Source organism: Belonocnema kinseyi, chromosome 4, assembly GCF_010883055.1.
Source record: "Belonocnema kinseyi isolate 2016_QV_RU_SX_M_011 chromosome 4, B_treatae_v1, whole genome shotgun sequence".
Classification (NCBI taxonomy): Eukaryota; Metazoa; Arthropoda; class Insecta; order Hymenoptera; family Cynipidae; genus Belonocnema; species Belonocnema kinseyi.
Genome location: NC_046660.1, coordinates 147,750,368 through 147,766,627, shown reverse-complemented (window position 1 = coordinate 147,766,627; position 16,260 = coordinate 147,750,368). Strand labels below are relative to the sequence as shown.

At 35.3% G+C, this 16,260-nt stretch overlaps 1 protein-coding gene across 6 annotated transcripts in view; it reads left to right on the top strand.

The window, feature by feature from the left end:
* The window catches only part of LOC117172093 (DE-cadherin-like), a 470,947-nt gene that overhangs the window by 109,133 nt on the left and 345,554 nt on the right, over positions 1-16,260 (top strand). For all 6 annotated transcript variants that reach the window (XR_004466959.1, XM_033359866.1, XM_033359864.1 and 3 more), the window contains exons 4-6: positions 370-608; positions 9,854-10,045; positions 10,419-10,711. Coding sequence is in view for 5 of the 6 variants with exons in the window: in XM_033359866.1 (XP_033215757.1) it covers positions 370-608; positions 9,854-10,045; positions 10,419-10,711 (724 nt within the window). In the remaining variant the exon portion in view is untranslated. The remainder of the gene's footprint in view (positions 1-369; positions 609-9,853; positions 10,046-10,418; positions 10,712-16,260) is intronic.

The window sequence follows — 16,260 nt, the reverse complement described above, 5'->3', positions numbered from 1 at the left end:
TAAAATTGAAGAACTAAAATTCGAATTGGTCGAACACCCACCGTATTCACCAGATTTAGCCCCCAGTGACTTTTTCTTATTTCCAAACTTGAAAAAATGGCCGTTACAGTTTAGTATGCTGCTGGCATCATATTTTCTTTGAATTATGTGTTTATGCATGGAGAATTTCATTAAATCACATTGAGTGTAGGCATGCCTTTTTCCCTGTAAACAATATTTACTCATCTGATGTAAACAAATTCCCGTTCAGTGAAAAAATCAAAGAAACCCTTTCATTAAATCTAGTTGTTTTTTTGCATTGTAGGCGCATGTCACCTGCTTTCATGGCACATTGAAAAGTAATAATATTTTTGGTTTGCATATTTTTAGGTACTATCACCTACAGTTTCGTAACAATTTCTGGCGAGAAACTTAAATTTGAAATCAACAACGAAACGGGACTTATCAGGACAACGCATATTCTTGACAGAGACGAACCAGAACGCGAAAAAGAAGCATATCTAACGGTGCTGGCTACAGATAATGGAAGACCTCAACTTGACGATGTTTGCACGTTCAAAGTCACAATAGAGGATGTTAACGATAATCCACCGGTATTTGATAAAGTGGTGAGTATTTTTCACGGGGTTGGCCTCCCGGAAAAGTTTTGGTGTTTCATGAGGATTAATATTGGTTTTTTTTTAATATCACATCTTTGGTTTGAAACCAATCAAAAATAGAACTAATGGGAAAAAGAATCGTGGAACAACAATGGACCATGATTGCTGCAGATATTATGAGACCATTGCTGATTTCGAAAAACAGAAGAAACCAATGTTTATTAGTCTTTGTAGATATTTTTACGAAATGGGTCGAAATAATTCCAATTAAAAAAGCTTAAGGGATCACAATAGATTCAAAATTTCATAAACTTGTCATTTTGTGTTGTGGTACACCGCGGATTCTCCGCACTGACAATAGTATGGAATTTGTAAATAAAACATTAAAAGACTAAACAGAAAAATTCGGTATCAGACACACTAAAACGCCAGAATACTACCTTCAGGCACCACAGTCTAAGAAAAAATTTCGAAAACAAAAGCGAAATAGAGTTTCAAAGACGTAGCAAATAAAAGACTGGCAAATAATTATAATTTGAGAAGGCGACCGTTAAAATTCAAAATATGAGATAAGGTATTAAAAAGGGCAACTAGACTGTCGAATAAATCGGACAAAAAAGCAGGTAAGATATACGACTAATATGAAGGCCCATATATTATTAAGAAAAAAATTTCCCCAACGATTTACGAATTTAAAAACCTCAAAGGAAAGAGCATAGGCGAATGGAACGTAAATGACTTTAAGCTAGAAAACAACTAATAGACATACCAAAAACTGACAAGAAATTGAGATTTAAAGGGGTAGCAACTAAGTGTTAGCAGAGGGTGAAGATCAATGGCATAGCATACGCAAACTTACTCCAAAGACAAACCTAGACAGTATGAACATTTTTTTTCTTTTCTCCTCCCATTTAGAAAATGGAACCAGAAGTGAGTTGCTATATGTGCAGAAGGTTGCAGACAACCGGAAATTCGAAGAACACTTATCAGGGTGCCCAGCCTGGATTTGATTAAACCAAATCGCTCAAGGAGCGAAAGAACACGCACTTAAATACCATCCCCACCGCCACATTCGCAGCGCATTTAAGAATCTGGAATTGAAGGACGAGGAAGGCACCGCAGGAGGACCAAGCGCAAGGGAAATAGAGGTAACACCCCAGATAATGCTATGGAAAGTAAAGAAACTAAAACTAAAGGCACAGCTGGAGCACTTAGAAAACTTGAACAAAAAAACTTGGTTTATCTATAATAAATTTAAACAAACCCAAATGGAACAAAGAAAGAACCGAAGCGGAGGAAAAGAGAAAAAAGGAGAAGACGAAAGCAAAAACCGAAAGGGAAAGGGCAATACATTGGGAAAGAGTACTCTCGATGATAGCAGCGGCGGAGGAGAAGAAGAAAAAGGAAGAGGAAAACATATAACGGAAGAATGAAGACAGTACAGGGAAAAGGGAGCAACAGAACTAAAGGATCTTCCATCCCATTGAATTACATGGAAATAAAAGAACCTTAAAATAAAACTGCCCAAACTCCAGATAATATTTTTGTTCACCCACCCCTATTTGTTTTTTTACAGAAGCAGACAATCATGGATGAAAACTGGAACAGCGACAGCGAGAAAAACATCGCGATTATTAAACTAAAAACCGAATAAAATTCGGCGGGATTCCGTTATCAATTTTGTAAAAAATTAGTACCAAAACCCATCTACATAATACATAGTTAATAAAACACTGTCTCAATAATACTTACTTCTCATTCAATAGACAATTCCCCGAACAAACCTCAGGAGCATCAATGGGAACCCAATCCCACCTTTAATAGCCTACATCTTTATGGAACTTCTGAAAACTAAAATCTTCAACCAATCGAAGCTTAAACCAAAATTTTGATTTCGTTATGTTTATGACACTTTTTTCATCTGGCGGCATGTACGAGATGAACTAAACAAGTTTATCAATTTTATCAATGAATTACATCCTACTATTCAATTACTATCGAGATTGAACAAAACGGGAAATTGCCTTTATTGGAAGTATTGTTTTCTAAAAGATCTTATAAGACATGAGAACATGAAATTTATAGAAAACCTACCCATACAAACCGAAACCCACGTGTCTCCTTCCACCACCACCTATCTCAAAAATAATCGGTCATCAACTCCCTTGTATACAAGGATGTCTCCATAACACACAAAGATAACCTACAAAAGGAATCACAGAACGTAAAACAAATCCTAATACAGAACGATTACACAAACAAATTCATAAAGCCGTGAGAAAATACACTATAAAAACAAGATGACACAACTTACGAAAGAAAGAGACAGAAAAAGGACCACCATCTTACCCTACATCTAAGGTGTCACGAAACAAACAGAAAGAATTCTCAAAAAAACAACATCCAAACCTTATGTAAACTACCTGCGAAAATAGGACAACTAATAAATAACCCCAAGGACAAGAAGGCACCCCTCAGTGATGCAGGAATATACAAACTCCCTTATTTTTGTGGAAAAGTCTATATTTGAGAAACCTGGAGAGCAGAGAGCCAACGTATAAAGGAACATGAGAGTAAATTCAGGCTAAAACATTTTACGCAGTCAGCACTAGCTGAGCATTATATCGAAACAAGACATAACATTTTATTTAACAGAACAACTGTTATCGCAAAAACGCACAATATCTTTCCATGAATACATAGATAAGCAATCGAAACCTTGAAACAGCCTAATAACATCAATAGGGAGAATGGATATAATATAATAATATGAGTCGGCTTTCCATCCTCGCGGATTGCAAAAAAAGACTTGATTGGCTATTCAGGTTCAACCAGTCCCCATGGTGAGGTCGCTCCGGCCAATCACATGCATTGTAGAGAGTATACATAAGAACAACATATTATCTCTCTTTATTTCAGTAGTAGTCGTACCGGCTGCGAGGGCTCGAATGCCAGCTGGCTCAGCGGAAACGAGCGGTCTTGAATGCCTCTAGAGAGTGATGGCGATAGGGGTTTGAGAAACCTAGGGCTGGTATATTACTATGTTTCATTCTTATGCTCAAAATGCGAATTCCTTCCTTGTGGCAAATGTTATCCACCCACAGTGGGATAGGTAGAAAATGTGCCAAAATCTGATTTTTTCAACATAAAGAATTAAAGTTTTCTTTTAGAGAGTAGATTTTAAAATTATTTAAAATTGTCATGTCTGCTGTGGGCTTTCGAGGCAATGAATATTGCAACAATATGCACATTCCCGCCCGCTCATATCGTCTGAAACGGGCAGTCTCGTAGCATTCTATTGCCTATATCTTGAGCGCTTGGACTCGTTCTTATTTTATTTGATAGGCGTTGCATCATGCAGAGTAGCATATAGACTTACTGCTGCGCTTGTGGAATAGCTGTTAGCAATATCGCATTGCTTTCACATGGTTCTTCTTTGTATGAAAAGCATCCAGAATTTCTTGCTATTCCTGAAGTAGACGAAACTGATGATGAAGATATTTTTGTGAATTTATCCGAAAGTATTATGAATGATTTGAAAGATTTATATAAACTTCCAAAAAATTTACAATTATTGAATGAGGTTATATTGTCCGATGAGGAAGACTGATATTTACACCGATAAGTATTTATGGAGCTTATGTAAGAGGCATAGAGATTCACAAAAACCAAACACTTTGAAATTCTGAGAGGCAAGGGGACTCACAAAAACAAGTATACCGAAATTGTGATAGGCAAAGGGACCCACAAAAACCAAGTACCCAAGATTTTTCAGAGGCAATTACACTAATAAAAAGCAATTACCCAGATTTTCAATAAATGATCGAAAGGGGATACGCCCGAAACATCGTCGTTGTAGTTGGCCCGTGTTTCATATTTTTCAGGGTAAGATTTTAATTTTTTTATTACATATTCATTGAAAATTTTATTGCGCATATTTTTAGTCTTATACATAAATGAGATGGCTTTATTAGTTTCCAAAATAATCAAGAAAATGGTGCTTTTTTCTGCAATAACAAAATACTCATTTTTTGTGTTTAACTCGCCAGCAGTTGTTAAATAATAGAAATTTTGTAATAAAAATTTCAGAAAATATGCACAATCATATCATGAAACTAACGGCATTTATAAAATTTCAATCAATACTCACTAAAACTTTATAACGATGTTTATTATTCTCATGGCGTAAATTATATGTATATTGAAAATTTCAAACGCTTCGTCAGTCGAACGAATTTTCAGGAAATTAAAATTAACAGTCACCTAAACTTTTCTTAGAATTCAAGAAAGTGTTTCACGAAAATATCAGGCAATTATGTTTCATAATTTTAAAGTCACAATTGATTGATCTCAGCGCTGTACCGTACGTGTCCCGACTTTCCACTCTTCCGCTGTTATATGGACGTTGATATGGCTGGACGAGCTAGTTCGCGTAAGGGGCAGCGCTGAGATCCTAAATCAATGGTGACCCTAAAACTATAAAACATAATTGCCTGATATTGTTTAAAAAATTTAATTGAATCCTAACAAAAGTTTACATGAATTCTGCGATTGTAGAAAAAAGTAACATTTTCTTGATTATTTCAAAAAATAACAGTCATTTCATTTATTTATAGCATTAAAAATATGCAAAATAACATTTTCTATTGTTATGTGTTATTAAAAAATTAACATTTGTCTTGAAAGCAAATATCACCCAAGAGCCAACTAAAACGATGGCGTTTCAGGCGTATCCTTTTTTGAACGCCAGCGGTTTAAGTATTCTATTATAACGTTCTATCGGATTTGCCTGGTGGTAGAGTTTTGGCGTTTTAGTGTTCCTGATGCCGAACTTTTCAGTTAAGTCTTTTAAAGTTTTTTTTATAAATTCCGTACCATTGTCGATGTAAAAAATCGGCGGTGTTCCCTAACCATGAATTACACGTTTATGGCATTCTGACTCTATTTTAATCCCGTTAGCTTTTCTAATTTGGATTATTTCGACTTATTTCGTAAAAATATCTACAAAAATTAATTAATATTGATTTTTCCCCTTTTCGGAAATCGTTAATGAACCCATGACATCTGCAGCAATTATGGTCCATGGTTTTTCACCGATTCTTTTCCCCATTAGCCCTATTTTCGGTTGGGTACTTGGTTTCATTTTCTGACATATTTCACAATTTTTACGTATCTGATTATTTCGGAATACATACCTGGCCAGAAGTAGTACTCAGAAATTCTCGCGTGCATTTTTTCGGAACCTAAATTTCCTGCTTGTGTGTCATCATGATTTTTTTTTAAACTTAAATTCATAATTTTTAAGGGCATGTGATATTTATAGTTTTCCCGGCTTTTTTCCACAAAAATTAAAATTTTTTAAAACTGAATTCGGAGATGATATGAAATATCATAACGGACGTCCCCGGACTCTTTTTTGAGCGATAATAACAAAAAAAATGTATTGTGCTAAATAAAAATTTTATGCATATGAATTATTTTGAGGTTACGTCGTTTTGCATCGCTGTCTTTCCGATAATCTGGAAATTATGTATGAAATATACTTTTTTGATTGCCTGCAAACAAGGTTAGTTCCGGGAGATTAGTTACTATGTTTGTTTGTAAGTCCAAAGTTTTCAGCCAAAAATATTGTGTAGTTAGGAAGTAACGCTGGGGTGAATTGTAACACACATAACCTCGAAATATACAAGCACTTTGTTAGCAATATCAAAAAATTTTTGATGTAAAAACACAAAAAAGTGTGTGGGGACGTCCGTTAGCATGTTCGCTATCATTTCCCAAATTTTTAAGAAAAAATATTTATTATTCTAGAAAAAAAGTCGGGGGAACCTAAAACTGGTGTTTCCATGGGTTATAGTCTGGTAAAGGAATAGATTTCAGTGGGTCAGTTCTGTAAAAATAGAGTTGCGAATCTCTGATTCGCAATATTACATGTTCTTTCGGTCTTTATGTAATTTGTCAAAATATAGTAGAGTATCAGTCGTTTGTATTGTCATTAATGTCTGCTTTCGGGTTTCCTGTACTGCAGGCTAATACAAACGCTGTTTTTTGCTAATTCTCCTGATCTTGACAGAGCATCAGGGACCAAATTTGAGCTAAGTTTACGATATGTGACTTCGTATTCATATTCTAGTAACTCTAATGCCCATCTCGCTAATCGGCTAGTAGCGTTTTGAGGTTATGGAGCCACTTTAACGCTAAGTGGCATGTGATTACTTTAAAACTGTAGCCTTATAAATATGACCTGAATTTTTGTATGGCCCAAACCATCGCTAGGTATTCTTTTTCGAATGCCGAGTACTGAGATTCTAAACCATTTAAGTTTCCGTTCGCGTATGCTATAACGTAATTAACTCAGGGTTGTTGTAAAGGGATTATTTGTGTTTTTTACGAAGTTTTTCACTAAGATTGTTTAAAATAGTATTAACGAAACATAAAAAAAGAAAAGTTCATTTAATTTTAGTAAAAGGTTGCACATTAACTGATTAATTCGTGAGAGATATCGTACTTCAGTGCGGTCGCCCCCTACCCCCACCACACGGGTAAACACACACTTAGAAGCCGACACCCTGTAGTTTTTTCTTATCTAGGACCATCTGAACATGAATCCGAAGAGAAACTGCGTTACACTATTCATGCAAGCTCCATGTTATCTACGTCCTCGTCTAGTATTCTAATTTCGATTTTAATTAGATATTAAATTGTTACAGAGTTCAAAAATGTGTGTATTTTTCCGCGACTCCCGAGCGTACGGATCGCTGCGTGTGCAAAATTATTTGCGGGCCTAATCGCTTCGACAAATCAGGCGATTGAAATATTTAAGGAGAGTCGAAATTCGATGCGGTTTTCTTTTCAGGTGTTTAGCACTTCCTTTTAATGTCCAGTTTTTGGTTTCGATTTTTAAAAATGTAGGTTTTGAGTTTTCTGTTTCAGAGTTTTAAATCTCCAAAACTTAATTTTAATTTTGATGCTTTAATTTTTGAAACTTTTTCTTTTCCTATTTTGGTTTTATTCCCTTTAGAAACAAAATTTTTTTGTTCAGGATTGCTGAAGTGATTCTTGCTGACTCTTTTCCGCGATTGGTTTTACGTTTTTATATAATTTAGGCTATTTCCTTCTAAGAGCCATAATTGTCACATATCATAATAAATATCACATCATCATGAATCACACATCATTGGTAGAAATCTGATAAATCAGGAGGTATCAAATAGCATGCAAAAAACGATCCTCCAAAAAAAGAATGGTAGGGGTATGAGTCAAAAATTAAAGTTGTTAGGAGTCTTTGAGTGTTTTTAGTTTGTGTCTTTTATCCTCGACAGGTTTGGATTTTTGATAGGAAAAGTGCGGAATTTCGGGTTGGGCGCCAAGTGATGCGATGGTAAACCCGAGGAGGGAAATTAGGAGTAGAAACGTCGAGGCAAGGAATAGAGACAATTAAACCAGAGAATCCAAAGATTAATTCGATTTATTTCTCCACTTACATTTCGGCAATGGTTACCCGAGACGGTCAAAAAACGAGCGTGAAGGCTCGGATAGGAGAGTGAGGGCTTGGAGCAGAGCGTGACAGCGTGGAGTAGAGCAGCAGCTTAGCAGAAAGCTTGATGACTTGTTGAGGAGCGTGACGACTTGGGGCACAAGATACACTAAAGCACCGTATTGTATAAACTAGGATATGAGCCAGTGCAGACTACAATGATAACTGTCCATGTTCTAATACTATCACATTACTTTCAAATAACGCAAATGATAGAATAAATTCACTTTAGGATACTGTCGTAGCGCCTTTTGAATACTAACATCACCGCATACTGGTGATCATTTTATGAATATGTATTCAGTGTTGTTGAACTCTACCTGAGCGTAAGTTTACTTACTTGCGCTCTTAGATACAAAATGATATTTGGGGATATTTTACCCCTTTGAATATTTTATGGCTGCCAATTTTACTTAGCTTACAAATTGATTCTTAAACGTATAATAATGACTGAAATAGTATTTCATAGATATATTCAAAAAAACCTCTCAATTATTCTAACCTCAAAAGAATGGTATGCAACTGATTTTTAATCAATAAATTTAAAATTAAGATTTTGATGTTTGACTTCTATAATTCCAATCAGTCTTCTTTTTTACATTGAAAACCTCCAACACTGAATATTTTCTAAATGATTCAAATTTTTAATATTATAACTATCGAATTAGAGAAATTCCGATGACGGATGCAACAATTCGACAAGCGCTCGAAACCGCATAGAAGTATTGTCCACCCGGGAAAATCTATTGATAAAAAAAGTGATCGAAACGTAAAGCAAAATATACCTTCGTATTAAGCTGGACGCGGCCGACAATTTGTTCTTATGAAACTTTCTCATTCGATAATTATTACTCAAGATAAACAATAAATGCGTAGCGTGTTTTGACTTAAACCAGATGCTATTTTCACAATTTTCAACCAATTTTCTTCAGATTTTGAGAAAAACTTTCTCAAAGTCTTGTGAACAACTTTCTCGTGATAAGTTATTTCAACTAATATTTTTTCAATGACCGTCCCACTGGTCAAAGTTGGCGAATCGTGGTTTTCGTTCGAAATTAATTTGTTATTAAACAAACACAAGCATATTAATTTTTGAAACAATAAGCGTTGCTTATAGTAATCCCTTATATATTGAACAAACGGCCGAATAATCGCAAGTTGTATTTGACAAAACATTGATGTTTGATCGGAAATTTGTTTAAGCTTTTATTTTTCATCTTGAGTAATAATACCCGATGAGGGTAACGATACGTGACCGAAACGTTGGAACTTTAAGGACGATTTGAGGGCATGTGAATCTTTTTTTAAGGGATAATAACAAACAATTTTATTCTGCGAAATAAAAATTGTATGCGTGAAAAATGGTAAAATCGATAATTTTCTAAATATGACGTGTCCTTAATAAAGGTATGGACGTGTAAAAATTTCAAAAAGCTATTGCAAAACGGTGGGTATTTTAATATGTACTTAATTTTGAATATCCGTAAAATAGTAAACATTACCCAATTTTCTTGGACTAATTTTAAAGTCAAATTTCTGTACAATCACACAAACAATTATTATTGTTGATGTCTAATTTTTGATTTGCATAATGAAGATGCCTTAATGTTCGAAGAAATATTATTGATTCTACTGTGAAAAATGTGTTTGTAAAATATACGAAGTAAGGACACAAACAAATTTTGTAATAGTTTTATGACGAACTGTTTGTTTTTAGGCATACACGGAGTCCGTACCACAGGATTTACCACTTGGCAGCGAAGTAATGAGAGTATCTGCTACAGACATCGACGACGGAAATAATTCTGTGGTTCGATATAGTTTAATGCCTAAAAAATCTGACGACACTGCTCAGTATTTCAAAATTGACATGAATACAGGCGTAATCTTCTTGAATAAGACAATAGATGTAAGTAGTATTTACTACAACTAATAGCATGATAAAGTATAGAATTGAATTATCCTCGCACGATATTATAACATTGTTATGCTATGTAAATGATACGTACCAATTACCGAACAGTTTTTAATGCATTGTAATAATTAGCTTATCGTTCTATAGCATATTTACTATCCAATAGGTACGTTACGGAGATTTTCAAATAATATTTAACGGAGCTATGTAAAGATTATATAAAGGAGGAGTGGAACATTCATTGTGAATAATCTCCCCCTTCTCTGTCTCTCTGTCTCTCCCTCTTATGAAGTAAAAAAATTCTTAATAGTTCTTCCTGTAAAGTTAATTTTTTTCTTCTGTTTTTTCATGACGCGTTGCTATATAGAAAAATCCGGAGTACAGATTTAGTATGATGGCCACTGCTGCGGATCTAGGCAAGGATCCGAAATCAAGCGCTATCGATCTTGATATACAAGTTGTAGAGTCACACAAAAAGGCGCCATCCTTTGATCCAGCATCTCTAGAACCCAATGATTACAGGCTTCAAGAAAATGTCTCTGACTTTGATGATAGTATTGCAAAATTGAAAGCATATTCTAATATTGATTATAGTCCTGATCTACTATTTGAACTTGTCACAGGAAGAACGGAGCAAACAAATAAGGGAAATACGTTTAGGTAAATATATTTATTGTAAATCGATGTTCTTGATATGATGTTGGTGTTCTTTCGTCTGAGTTGTTTGTATATTGGATAGTGTTTATTTTATGGTGGAGCTGACTTAATTCAGACAACAAAAATTACAGGAATATATGTTAGATCATTTTCCTTGAATAACCGTCGCTTTTTTTTCGTTGTTAAAAATTTTAATTTTTATCATCTTTAATAGTAAATTATAACAGGGTAATTACAAATCAGGCTCAGGGTTTAATTTTTTTCTTGTTTTTCTTTTTGATTGTGAAGTCAATCAGTTAGTGAGATTAATAAACCGAATTTTTGCAACTAAAATCTAAGTACATACATAGTGGAAGAGGAAAGTAATTAAAAAGGGGATTATTCACTTTTCAATCAAACTCAGAAGTTCATCCAGACGCTCACTCATATTCGATCCTCACAGGGCTCCCGAAAACACATATATATATGTATGTATGTATGTATGTATGTATGTATGTATGTATGTATGTATGTATGTATGTATGTATGTATGTATGTATGTATGTATGTATGTATGTATGTATGTATGTATGTATGTATGTATTTATGTATGTATGTATGTATGTATGTATGTATGTATGTATGTATGTATGTTTGTATGTATGTATGTATATGCACCCGCATGGAGAGAAAAATAAAGCTTTAAGTGCATGTGTCATTCAGATCCCTATATTACTGACCTTACTTTTTTAGTTCACTGAATTATTTTGTTTTTTAACTTAGGAACTTTTTTTAAAATAAAATATTGGTTTAAAACTTTGTAAAATGTATCTGAAGGGCATAAAGTATGTTTATATAATTTATTTGATTAGGAATTTCGACAAAAATTATTTTCAAAGAAATTAACTGAAACCATTTTTTGACATAACCTCGAAATTTTTTTAACCTTATAACTTTTTTCATATTTAAAATATCCACAAGATGTAAAAAAAACATACGTAAACGTAATTTACTGTCGGCTCTAGCATTTCTCGAGTTTTTAGGCAGATATTTTACATATATAAAAAGTTCTTAGGTGCGAAGAATTTCAAAGTACAAAGAAAATATGTTAAAAATTGGTCGTAGTTCTAGTTTCTTCGAAAACAATTTTTAGAGAAATTTCTACTCAAACTTAGTGCAAAAACGTAATTTATGTTCTCCTGATACATTTTACAAAGTTTCATATGTATATTAGGGAGGTCCAAAAAATCACATTTGAAAAATTTTAACGGGCTCGATCTTAACAACTCGATCTGAGGTTTCGAAATTTCCGGATTTAAAGTCGAGAAGTCCTAATACCAGCTACAGGTTTAGCCCAGAGAGCAGCCATTCTACTCGTTGTCAGTGACCGCAGCTTGGGATGGCAGAAAATATGGTGCACAATGAGCGAACCAACCAAGGGTCAACTTTTTTTGCAGCCGTCCACCTGCAATCCCTGCATTCGATATTCTACTTATATGTGTCATTCTTCATCAGCTTTTCTTACTCTTTACTCAATGTAAATTAAACGTTTCATCATTTTCTTTTTAGAAATCCATTCTCAATAGTCTAAAGAATATCTTTTTTAAATTTAAAGTTACACAAGCATATCTGAGGATCACAAAGAGCCTCCAAAAATTTTCATTTTATGGCATTATTGATATGCCTAAAACGTTTGCATAATATTTCTGAGACATAAATTTTTATTTATTTTCCCACGAGAACGATTTGGCTAACAAGCCCGTTAAAATTGCTCAAATGTGATTTTTTGGGCTACCCTATGAAAGAAGAAATATGGTATGAAGAAAATCAGACTTTCAGTAGAAAATCGGAGCATGAACATGTGGACCAGGAGGTTAGGTCTCTGTTGGAAATTCTAGGAGAAACAGGATAATTTATTTGCCATGGGAACTCGAAAGGGGATGAAGAAGGCGAGATTACGTTTTCAGGGAAAGGGGAAACAGTAATAGACTACATAATGGCCGAAAAACAGGGAAAAAGGCAAAGATATGTAAATGGGGAGTGGATAAGCTAAAAGAATATACGATAAGAATGGAAGAAATGATTGCGTCGATCAAAGATGGGGGAGGCATGGATGAGAAGTTGTGTAAAATCAGGCGATGCGTAGAGAAGGTAGTTGAAGAAATTAGGCCAAGTGCAGAAGAAGGAAGTGGGAAGAGAGGATGGTGGGACGTGGAATGTGTATAGTAAAGAGCATATGAAGCTATCGTTACAGAATTGGAGAAGAGGAGAGCTAGAAAAATAGGGGCATAATTAGAGAAAAAGAGTACACGAGAAATTACATCATATAAAACGACAGCAGAAGGCAAGGTACATAAATGAAGGAAGAAAATGGGAGGGGATTAACCAATAAAAGTGTAAATGAGAACGGATTAATGAAGAGATAAGTATGGACGAATGGACCGTATATTTTAAGGAATTGCTAGAAGGAGTGGACAGCAAAGTTAGGGGGATGGTATAAAGATCAAAAAGGAAGACATTGAAGGTGGGAATGAGGTGACTAGAGGAGGTTAATTAAACTATTGAGAAGTTAAACAGGAACAAGGCAACAAGAAACGACGGGATGGCGAATTATTCGTTGAAACTTGACGGAAAAGGGGGTAGAGAAGAGATTTGGGAAGTATTTAATGAAGAATGAAGAGGGACATAATAGCTCTTTTCGCAAGAAAGGAGAACGAAGAGTTGATTGAGAGGATCAGAGAGGTCCTATTAGAGACGAAGAAAAGCTTGAGGTTCGGGGCACAGAAAGGCAACAGTGCCCGTTAAGTCTGTTGTTATTTAGTATATTGTTTGCAGACCTAGAAGAGAAAACGGAAAAGAAAGGAAAAAGGTTACAGTGATAGGGAATAAGAGAATATACTCGTAAGCGTACGCGGACGATGCGATTCTTCTCGTAAAGAATGAAAGTGGAATGTTGTTGCTAATAAAAGGATTTGAAGAATATGTGAGAGAAAAAGACCTGACGATGAATGTGGTGGAAACAGAGGCAGTGTGTTTCAGGAAGAGAAAGAATGAAGTAAAGTATAGACGGAAGATAAATGGAAACGTGGTGGAAATGGTAGAGAAATGTTACTACTTAGGATACTTGTTCGAAGCGGGACGTGAAAATTATCTGCAGGTGAAAAAAAGAATAGAAAGTGCGAGTAAGGTTAGTAAGTGTGGGGGATTGGAAAAGAAGATTTAAAGAGGACTGAAAGATGAGAGTGAGTTGAAACTTCTCAGGTTATACGCTGGGAAAATATATATGCTGGGAAATGAAGGAAATGGTAGAGGAATGTTGCTACTTAGGATTCTGGTTCGAAGCGGGACGTGGAAATTATCTGCAGGTGAAAACAAGAATAAAAAGTACGAGTAAGGTTATCAAGTGTGAGAGGTTGGAAAAAGAAGATTTAAAGAGGACTGAAAGATAAGAGTGAGATGAAACTTCTCAGGTTATACGCTGTGCAAAAAATACGCTGAGAAATGGTGAAAATGGTAGAGGAATGTTGCTACTTAGGATTCTAGTTCGAAGCGGGAAGTGAAAATTATCTGCAGGTGAAAAAAAGAATAGAAAGTACGAGTAAGGTTATAAAGTGTGGGGGTTGGAAAAAGAAGATTTAAAGAGGACTGAAAGATGAAAGTGAGTTGAAACTTGGGGAAAAAGAAGATTTAAAGAAGACTAAAAAATGAGAGTTTTAAAGATGTACAAGGGAAGAGGAAGGGGGGAAGACTGGTGTAGATAGAGTTAGATGGATACTGAGCAGCTGTCGACAGGGGGGGGGGGAAATAGATGTAGAGTTTAGAAGAGAGAAAGGAAGAGAGAATGCATACGGAATACTAATAAGAAGGTGAAGGGATTTAAAAATAAGTTAGGGTAAGTTAAGCATTTCTGTAGAATCTGGGAAAAATAATAGAATTAAGTTATTTTTTGTTTGTCTGTGTGTGTACCAATCTCACAGGTGTGAGACGTGGTTAGGACTGAAATTTTTCCGCGATTAGAACCTGCTCCCGGAGTAATCCAGCTGATGTCCTTATGACAAACTTTTAAATACAAAATAAAGTATACTTTTTTATTTTTATATAATATATTAATATCTCCTCTAAACTATTCATCCATTTCCCCCCTGTCGACAGCTGCTCAGTATTCATCTAACTTTATCTACACCTGTCTTCCCCCTTCCTCTTCCCCTGTACATCTTTCCACCCCATGATACGGCGACTCCCTTTCATAACCACATACCCTACACATCTTCATTTCACCATTCAAGCAATATTTACACTCATTCATGCCTTCTCCTATTCTTTAACGTATCATCCTGAACCACCTACATTCCTTTTTCAACTTTTCTAAATATTCTGGGGCCCGATCCATGTTAACCATTCTATACCATTTGTTGTACTTAGACCTAATAATGTTTTGCCACCTTTTCTCTCCCTACTTCTTGCTTATTTGTCCCTCTATTTGCTGCCATTCCCTCCCCTCGTGAAACAGTCTCCATTCTCTCCTAACTTACTATCTCTCCTCTTTCCATCTTAAATGCCCCGTGTTTCCTCTTCTCTCTCTATTTAATATTTCCTGCGAGCATACTACTGCAGCTTTCCCACCCTTAACACTCTTACGTTTATTTTCAAAATTCCAAACCCTTTTCCTCTGCCTTATCACCATTTTCTTTTTCTCTCTGTTTCTTTTCCCAGCGTATAACATGAGATTGATAACCTTACTCGTACTTTCTATTTGTTTTCACCTGCAGATAATTTTCACGTCCCGCTTTGAACCATAATCCTAAGTAGCAAAATTCTTTTACCATTTGTATCATTTCCCCATTTATCTTCCGTCCATACTTTACTTCGTTCTTTCTCTTCGTGAAACACACTACCTCTGTTTTCGCCACCTTCATCGTCAGTTCTTCCTTTCAAACATATTCTTCAAATGCTTTCATTAGTAAGTTCATTTCGTTTTCATTCTTTATCAGAAGACTCTCACCCTTGTCTTCGTCTCTGAAAGGACTTCTGCTCCTGTCAATAAACTCTCCGCCCACCTTTCTTTCTTGCATTGCCTTTCACAAAACTTTTATATTCACTGAGTCGAAAGCTGCCTTAAAGTCCTCAAAAAGAGCGAACAGTGTTCCTTTTTTCTGTCCTACGTTCCTGTTGACCTCCGCGTATATTTTAAATTTTACTGGCATGAGTGTGATTCCTCTATAATCTTCCACTTTTCTAGCCCTCCTTTCTTGAATGAAGGAACTGCCAAACCTGTTCTCCAATATATTGGCCATCATTTCCCTCTCCATTCTTTATTGCATACTTCGCAAATCTCTTCCCTACCCCTTATTCCGCCAAACTTCAACGCATAATTCGCTATCCCGTTGTCTCCTGTTGCCTTGCTTCTTTTTAACGTCTCAATTGTTTAATTAACCTCCTCCATAGTCACCTCATTCCGACCTTTCATATATCCCTCTTTGATCTTTATACCATCCCCTTGACTTTGCTATGCAGCCCTTCTAGAAATTCTTAAAAATATACCGTCCATTCACCATTAGTTATCTCTTCATTAA